Source organism: Garra rufa, chromosome 17 (genome assembly GCF_049309525.1).
Source record: "Garra rufa chromosome 17, GarRuf1.0, whole genome shotgun sequence".
Lineage (NCBI taxonomy): Eukaryota > Metazoa > Chordata > Actinopteri > Cypriniformes > Cyprinidae > Garra > Garra rufa.
This window is the reverse complement of record NC_133377.1, coordinates 25,362,430-25,371,842: the sequence shown is the minus strand read 5'-3', so window position 1 is coordinate 25,371,842 and position 9,413 is coordinate 25,362,430. Positions and strand designations below refer to the sequence as shown.

At 35.6% G+C, this 9,413-nt stretch overlaps 1 protein-coding gene across 1 annotated transcript; it reads right to left on the bottom strand.

Annotated features, from left to right (window-relative positions):
- Positions 1-285: 285 nt before the first annotated feature.
- Positions 286-9,156, bottom strand: sesn2 (sestrin 2). Its single transcript, XM_073822126.1, has 10 exons — positions 9,035-9,156; positions 8,321-8,389; positions 6,665-6,850; positions 6,402-6,584; positions 4,190-4,399; positions 3,943-4,084; positions 2,734-2,846; positions 1,491-1,681; positions 1,127-1,271; positions 286-836 (listed from the first exon to the last, which is right to left on the bottom strand). Exons 1-10 carry the CDS (start codon positions 9,038-9,040, stop codon positions 750-752), a joined length of 1,332 nt encoding a protein of 443 aa, XP_073678227.1. The 5' UTR covers positions 9,041-9,156; the 3' UTR covers positions 286-749.
- Positions 9,157-9,413: the final 257 nt, after the last annotated feature.

Sequence of the window (9,413 nt, the reverse complement as noted above, 5' to 3'; positions counted from 1 at the left end):
TGGCTGTGTTTTCTATTACTTTTTAATTCATTTTAATTATTAATTTTGTGTAATATGTAAATACTGTAAAATATTAAATTTGTGTGCAGTTTTACAGCATTAGATAAAGACATCTAGACAATCTTATTATAAGCTATTTTGTTGGTAATTTTATGTTAGATAATAGTTAAGCGAGCATATTTGAGGTCTCACAAAAACATGCCTTTTACTGCTTTAATAAAAATCAGAGGGCATGCACATTACATGCAAACAAATGAACCAAAACAGTAATGTCATAGTAAAATATTTTATTATACATAAAAATGCACAAATAACACCAACAAAAAAATATGCTTTTTCCATCCATTTTACCCCACATTAAATCAGCTCTCAATCTGAGAGAAGAAATAGGCAATGTAGAGTTCTTAGTGTCAAACTCATAAACATAAACATTCATCAAAACACACACAAAACAGAATACTGCAGCAGGGCAAAGACACGTTCACAGTACGATAAGAGAAAGACCACAATTTACTCATAGGACATGTGCAAAATTCGCTGCCTCCCAAATCCAGTCAGAATCCAGTAGCTGATCATCCAGCCTTTAAGACCAAAATATTGCAAAGAAAAGAGAAAATAAAACTAAATTGCTCTAAAGCCTTTGTGCTTTTAAAGTGTGATTGTGTGCAATTTGTGTGCCAACACACGCTACAATCAGAGCATAATAGTGTATACAGGTCATCCCTTGTTTCAATGCTCTTGTGAGCATATTAGGTCATGTAGCGTGTAATTGCTCTGAGAGCATAGAGTAAAGCTGCCTGCATTCGTGCCTCCATCAGTAACAGGTTCACATGGACCTGCATGAAAAGAACAAGATGTCTTAAGAAATATACATTTTTTTACTACAATGAAAACTTGGCTATATGATATTTTTAAATAGAGTCTCTGGTCTGGCATAACTGTCAATTCTAAAGAGAACCACTAGAGGCCACTAAAACATTACTCTAAAATGCAAAATAATTGAACAATTCTGAAAAACGAGAGAGCAAGCATAATTTAGTACCGTTGCTGAAGTAAATGCAACTTATTGAAATATAAGATAAAAACACAATTCAATCATCAACAAGAAATTTCAGACATCTTGTACCTTTTCTGAGTGGCGGAACTGCCTCCAAAAAGACAAGTACATTCTTGATGTGGTTTTCTCCGGGTGACAAGCCACTGTCTTGACATATACTTTTAAACTGCGTTCTAACAACTGGTTGACTTCCCCATAATTATAGTCATCATACCTGTGTTGGTGGACATGCAAGTGCACATTAGATTCACATTAGAGCAATTCTAGAATTTTAACCAAAAGTAATGCATTTTATTTCTATTTTCTTCTTAATGTGCAGTCTTTGTATATGATTATGGCAAGGATTGCTTACCCTTCTTATATAAACACAAGCCTAACTCAGTTTTGTCCTATACAGCTGAATTTTCATGACTGTGATGCATGCATGACTGACCTTATGCCATATATGCAATGAATATAGTTCCAGATGGCTTTTCTGAGTGTGGAGGTATCCACGTCTGAGTGCATGGCCATGGTGTGATACGTGAGTGCACACACCACCTGAAATTTCTCATCCAGAAGCTGTGCCATCTCTCCATACAGCCTGTTCATAAGAGAAAAACCGTGATCTTCCCATGAATAGTCCTGAAAGCACAAAATCACACATAAAGATCATGATATGACCAGTGCTGGATTTAAAGAGACAGTTCACCAAAAAAATTTAATTACTCTACGATTTACCCTCAAGCCAAGGTGTGTATGATTTTCTTTTTTCAGACAAATACAATTGAATTTATATTTAAAAATGTCCTGGCTCTTTCAAGCTTTAAAATGGCAGTGAATGGGCATTGAGATTTGTCCATCCATCCATCATAAAAAGTACTCCACGGGGCTCAGGGGGGTAATAAAAGTCAATCACTGCTATTATAAAGCTTGGAAGAGGCAAGACATTTATTAATATAATTGCAATTGTATTTACTGAAAGAAGAAAATCATATACATGAATGGCTTGAAGGTGAGTAAATCATGAGGTAATTTTCTTTTTTGGATGAACCGTCCCTTTAAATATAAAAGATGCAAGTCTAAAATAAAAACAGAAAGGTTTAGCTAAATAGAAATAATATAAAACAAACAAAAACTAATAATGCGACAAAAAAGACATAAGCATAAAAATTACTAGGGATGCACCGATACCAATCGGTCGATAAAGCTTGCGCGTTTTGTCAGTAAAGCCGGTTCTGTAATCAGCGGTAAATGCCATCAGGTGCGTGATTTCACGTTGAGCCGTATATACTACACACAGCCGTTGTTTACCGACGAACCGTTCATTATCAGTGTGAATGTGCGCAGCTCGTCTGTAAACAAAGGCTGTGTGTAGTATATACGGCTCAACGTGAAATCACGCACCTGATGGCATTTACCGCTGATTACAGAACCGGCTTTACTGACAAAACGCGCAAGTTATCGACCGATAAGGATCGGTGCATCCCTAAAAATTACTAAAAGCTTTTAGCTAAAAGTGAATATATAAAAACAGAAGATAATTCAGAACATAAATACTACAAAAGTATATAAGTAATACTAATATAACTGTATATAACAACATAAAACATATTATAAACTAAAAAAAATGCCTTCTATTTATAACTGTTATGTAAATTTTTAATACCATGTGAGAATATATAAAAATACTGAACCTGAGCTCTCATGGTTGGGGGGGCCTGCGCTCCTCTAGGACTAAAATCCTGGTACGTAAAATCTGCATCCTCAACAAACTGCGAGAAACAATCAGGAAGGACAGACCGCTGTACTGTACGGGAAAAAATATGACACAGGTCAGGCAGAGAAAAAAGATGTGAAACATCCATTATACACTACCAGTCAAAAGTTTTTTTTATGTTTTTTAAGAAGTCTTGTCAGCTCACCAAGCCTGCATTTATTTGATCCAAACTACAGCAAAAACAGTAACATTGTGAAATATTTAATTTTTAAAATAATTGTTTTCTATTTGAATATATTTTAAAATGTAATTTATTCCTGTGATCAAAGCTAAATTTTCAGCATCATTACTCCAGTTTCACATGATCCTTTTAGAAATCATTCTAATATGCTGATTTACTTTTCTAGAAACATATTTTTATTACTATTATCAATATTTAAAACATTTCTTTGATGACTACACAGAATATACAGATCCAAAGATCAGCATTTATCTGAAATAAAAAGCTTGTGTAACATTATACACTATACCATTCAAAAGCTTGGAGGAAGTACAATTTTTGGGGGGAGATAAATGCTAGAAATTAATACTTCTATTTAGCAAGGATGCTTTAAATTGATCAAAAGGGATGATAAAGTTATGTTTAATGTTACAAAAGATTTCCATTTCATATAAATGTTGTTTTTCTGAACTCTCTATTACCTGAAAAAATTCTACTCAGTAGTTTTCAACATTATTACAATAATAAAAAATGTTTTTGAGCTGCAAATCAGAATATTAGAATGATTTCTGAAGGATGATGTGGCTAGAGTAATGATGCTGAAAATTCAGCTTTGAAATCACAGGAATAAATTACATTTTAAAATATATTCAAATAGAAACCAGTTATTTTAAATAGTAAAAATATTTTTAAAAATGTGACTGTTTTTGCTGTACTTTGGATCAAATTAATGCACAATTTCTTTAAAAAAAATGTTCAAAAACTTTTGACTATGAAATGTTTATCTTAGGGGGAAAATGCATTCAATGTTACAACATTTGCTCAGGAAAGCCCAAAATTCCACTTGTAATTAAACAACTTTTCAAGTGAATGTCTGTGTGCAGAAGCTACAACAGAAGACTATTTTGACCCAAAAGAAACCCTGCATTTGGGTGTATTGAATTATGTATAATTATGTGTTCATACCATCAGCAGGTTCCAGCAAACTCTCAGTCCTTTCTCTTTCAAAGCGAGTAACCATCTCTTCTTGTGTAAACTCTTCCCCCTGCTGCTGAACCAGCATCATCCTCTCCATCAAGAGCTTAACCTCGTTCACAGCCTCAGACCACTGCGCACAAACACACACATATACACATGAAAGAGATTTACCAGAGCAAAACAAATTAAATATTCTCTTTAACCTGCAATCAATACTTCAGTCACAATTCAATACCTCTTGTTGATTTCTGGTCTTGTCTCGGGGGGAACAGGACTCTGTGGGCGAACACAGTTGGAGCGACTGATCTCCTGACTGCTCGGGCTCTGGGAGAATACCACAACCCCAAACAAATGAGGCCAGAGAGTGGGCATGGCTCATCAAAACAATAGCCTGAATCAGTTCCGCCAGGGACCACCGAGCCTCTGCACCAGGACAAACCAACTCCTTAAATATAAGCATCAAAAAAGTGTTAATTGCACAATATAATACCTATGTGTAGCCATTTGTAAATTTTATGGGTCAGTCAAATTGGTGTGACTTACCATATTATTTAAATGTATTATTTTAATTATGAACACACTGGTTTGTAGTGCAAATAGTTTTACAGTTTACTGCACATTGTTATTCTTCTCATTATTTCCCTATAGAAGCTAAAGAACTAGAAGTCTCGCCCAAAGGCTTACTTCCGCATTGAAGAATAAGGTAAATGCCTTTTTTAAAAAGGGTGCTTGATTGTCTACTTCAAATTTTCCACTAGCTTGTCACTTACAGGGTTTCTGCAGATATGAACAAGTGAAATTTAAGACTTTTTAAGACCTTTTTAATACCACCTTATATTAAATTTAAGACCGAAACCTGTAATGGAAATAGATATTATATTACATGCATATGTAATATTTAATGTGTTTAATGTAAAAAGTAAACAATTTCATGGCTGTCATAAATTAAATGTATTACTACGATATACAGTGAACTTTTCATATCAGCAGATACTATTCCACATAAAATATCCCCATAAAAGTACCACTAGAAATAACTGATGTAAAAAAAAATTCTGAAGCAATTTTTTCATCAGTGCTCTATAAGCTTTTACATCTTAAATCTGCATATTTGATTTACCTTTATAAAGGCCTTTTTTTTTTTTTTTTTTTTAAATGTATGCATTAACTTTGAAATTTTATTTTATGAATTTATCAATAAATTGTAAATGGCTGTTAGCAGTGAGATTACACAATTTACACTGCAAAATTAAAAGTGAGATTAATGTTTTAAATACATTTATTGATTTATAAATATATAAATTAGAAATGTTGGGTGTGGCGGCATACTTTTAAACACATTAAACTACCAGCAGGTGGTGGTAAGTCACTTCATGAGCGAGTTACTTCAACTGATTCGAGCAAAACGCTGAATCATAGCAAAACGCTGATAGGAGAATGCTCCTGCTGCGATCCTTGTTTGGAACTATTTTCGTTGGTGAAACAGAACAAAACAGTGAAAATATTTTGTCTTATATGCAAGTAACTACTTGACTAACTACTTGTTTATTGAGCTAAAATTAATGTAACATTTGTAATTGTGAGAATATTCAGCATAAAGCTCACTTGGTATATTACTGAACTATATCATTTTATAAATAAACTATACATTTAACATTTTTACCTCAGTGTGTTTCTTTAGAGTGCTGTTACGCTCATTTGTTTTAAAGTATGTCACGAATAGACCAGAAATACACTATCCATTATCAATTTCTGTTTACGTTGAATGTATTAAAATATGAATCTTTCTTGCCTTTCGATGCTTCGCTAGTTGTTTTTGTCACTTCAGTTTTAATCAGGTGGTTTGTTCGGTCGGGCAAGTAAAAAAAAACATTTTAAAAGTATCTCCAAGGCTGGCGGTCAGCTAGCTCGACCTATAACGTTATTCTGAAGACGCAGTAACTTCCGCAGGGGGAGAAAAAAAATCTACAGTTGTTAGCAACTGGCCTTAGCCAAGCCCTATATTCAGTTTTTTAAGCTAAGTATCGCTAAACTTGCACTTCCCCATAGCTAAAAGTTAAATCCATTTTACTTCTGCGGTACAATCCGAGAGAGACTCGCGCCAATAACAGAAAGCTGATTGGCTATTGCATGTTGGTCTCATTTGTAGTTTAAATACAGCAAATTATATTTGGAATAGTGAAATAAAGAACTACAACACCACGGAAACAACAAAAAGAGAATTTAAATGAGCTTTAGAGGTAGCGTTACATGGACATCGGAAAAAAAAAGACCTGTGTGAAATTATTTAAGACCTAGAACAGCGAATTTAAGACTTTTTAAGGCCTAAAATTTAGATTTTTAAATTTTAGACATTTTAAGACTTTTTAAGACCCCGCGGAAACCCTGCACTTAGAAATGACAGTTTCAGGCTATTTTCCCCAACACTGAAGATCTGTGCTTTTTACCTGTATGTGTTCCTGGGTGATGATCCAGGGTCTGTGTGCAAGGAGTTTGTTAAGCGTCTGCAGGTGCTGTATTTTGGGTGGTGCACAATGAAGTCCTCTAAGCCAGGACTCATCTCCTCCAGCAAGCAAAAAAGCAGTGCTGTGATGGTGTACTAGATACGAGCACTGGTGACGTGCAGACGCCTGCACAGACAGAGAAAATTACTGTTGTGTAGATTTAAAACTTACAATCTAAAGGCACCGAACAAAAATATAAGCCTTACCAATATGATTATAAAATGTCTCCATGACAGAGGCAGAGGGCCATCCAGCTGGAGCAAAGCATTCTGGGTGCGGAGGAAACAGGTCAGGTAGGTGGGATGTAGCCCCATCATCATGTTAATATGGTCTACACGTCCCTCTGACAACAGTGTGTCTGACATCACCTCCTGTGCTCCTTCTTCTAGAATCTGAAACAAACAGACATGCAGAGAACTCACTTTTGTTCTGTAAATGCTGACAACAATCTAAGGCTGCGCTCACATTTACTGTTGCTTAGCAAAATTTTCGTCAATAGGAATCCACACGTTCAGGCGTTTCACAAAAGGCCAAAAGGTTCACACAGATTTCACTCATGTGAATTGAAGGGTTAGTTCACCCAAAAATTCCAATTTTGTCATTAATTACTCACCTTCATGTCGTTTTTAACCAATAAGACCTTCGTTCATCTTCTGGAAAACAATTAATATAATCTGAGAGCTTTCTGGCCCTCCACACACAGAAAGGGTCCTCAAGGCACAGAAACATAGTAAGGACGTTGTCAAAATATTTCATGTGACATCAGTGGTTCAACCTTAATTTTAAGAAGCTACAAGAATACTTTTTGTGTGCAAAGCAAACAAAAATACCAAATTTATTCAACGATTTCTTCTCTCCCGGGACTACTTTTCAATGCCTTGACCGTGGTAGGACCCTTGCTGTCTATAGAGTCAGAGAGCTTTTGGATTTAATTAAAAACATCTTAATTTGTGTTCTGAAGATGAATAAAGGCTTTATGAATTTGGAACAACATGAAACGTGAGTAATTAACCCTTGTGCGTTCAAAACAAAAAGTTACACATAGGTGCAAAATGGACAAAAATGTCCATGTCCAAAAACTGTCATAAAAATATGCTTTATTAATATTTTTTTCTGCTTTCACTGATGTCGATTTTTTAACCAGGATCTGTTCTATCCATAGATACCAAACATTCATACATTTTCAGAATTGTAACCCTTTTAAATGCTGGTTTGTTTACATAATGCCACAGGTGTTTTAACCCATGGCACTGGGTTAAAAAATTGCAGTTCTAATGGGTTTCAGTGTGGACGTTTTTGTCCTTAAGGTCCTGAGTGTGAGTATTTTTTGTAAGGAGGGTAAAATTGATTTTTTTTTGAAGGAAATGAGGGTGAAATATTAAAATTTCAATAAAAATAAACACCTGAGCCAAAATGTATGCAGTTGGCATTAACACAGGCACAAAAAAACTAAACTGAAATGGACGAAAATGTCCATAAGGTCGCACAAGGGTTAATGACAGAATTTTCATTTTTGGGTGAACAATCGCTTCAGCAGAGAGCTGCCCAATTTGAAAGTGAACAAAACATTTTTGACAATTTCATGTCAGCAAAATTTTGCCTTGACACAAAGATTCCCAAACTGTTCTGTCAGCCAAACCTCTTTTACATTAAATATATTTACTTGGAGTACCCTGTGGGTTTTAAGTTAATATTTCAATAATTTAACTAAACATTTGCATGTTTTACAGTCCTCTTACATAAGTGAACAGTCACATAATATGCAGGAAAACAAATAACACATTTAATTTTTATTTCAAACTTATTACTCACATTTTAAGGATTTAATTAATTATTATCTTTTCATCAACACACATACACACCTCCTCAATTGGGATAAAGGCACTGGGCCCAGAGGGCAACGCCTGGGGTAGATCAACTCCTGCCTCCTCCTGAGAAAAATAAAGAGTGACAATAGAGACTAATATAGATATAGAAAAAATAAAGCCCTCTGTTGTCTACTTGAATAGTTTTGGAAAAATATGAACCTTATCAGAGAGATAGTAATGTACATTATGATATGGTACTAAGCTATCATTTCAGTAAATGCTGATAGCATTTAAAAAAACATTCAGCACTGCTTTGCGTCATCGTCTGGTTTATTATGTCATATACATAATGTTCACAAAACATTTCTTATTTTAAGCTATTTTCCGCCTCAGTCAAACGGTTCACTCTAAATTATTTTATATTAACTCGTTTATCATTTATCGCTGTCCGACGGTTCTCCGTAAGAAACGGCTTTTGCTTCTCTGAGTCAAGTGAGCTGTTAAAGCGAAACGGTTAAAAATTCATCTACTTTAGTGAAAGGCTTTAACAGATTCACTCAATAGAACAATTGAATACCCTACGAACATCCCTGGCTCAAATAGACATTCAACGGGCTTTAACGAACACTTCAAATGATAGCTCAGGCAGAGCATCGACTGTAAACTTTATCCGCGAGCCTGTAACGTTACACAAACAGACAGGGCTAGACGCCGGTTGACCGACGCAGACATAAGAAAGACCCGGTCAGACCGACTAAACAAACTCACCTTCATCTGACGAATATAAGTGTTCAGAAATCACAGGCTTAACACAATAATGATGATGAAAAGTCTCAGAGGGATTGTGCTCTATGACTTCATTGCGCCTTCAGGAAAGCAGGAAACAGCACCGGGGGAGGCGTGGCGTACGTGAACACACAGCGCCGGACTCTTGCATCACCTCTCCGGCGCAGCATGACGCAACCCGCCGGTAAGGGAGATCAGGGCTCCTGGCTCCAGCTGTAACCGGGTGTACCGTGCTGAGTCTGACATCAAACATGACCTGCCAGTTTGGTACAGCTGTATGGACAAAAATATGTAAACGAGTCATCCTGACAAAGCTGAGGGCGAGTCGTTAGGGTTAGGTAAAAACATAACAATGTAGAAG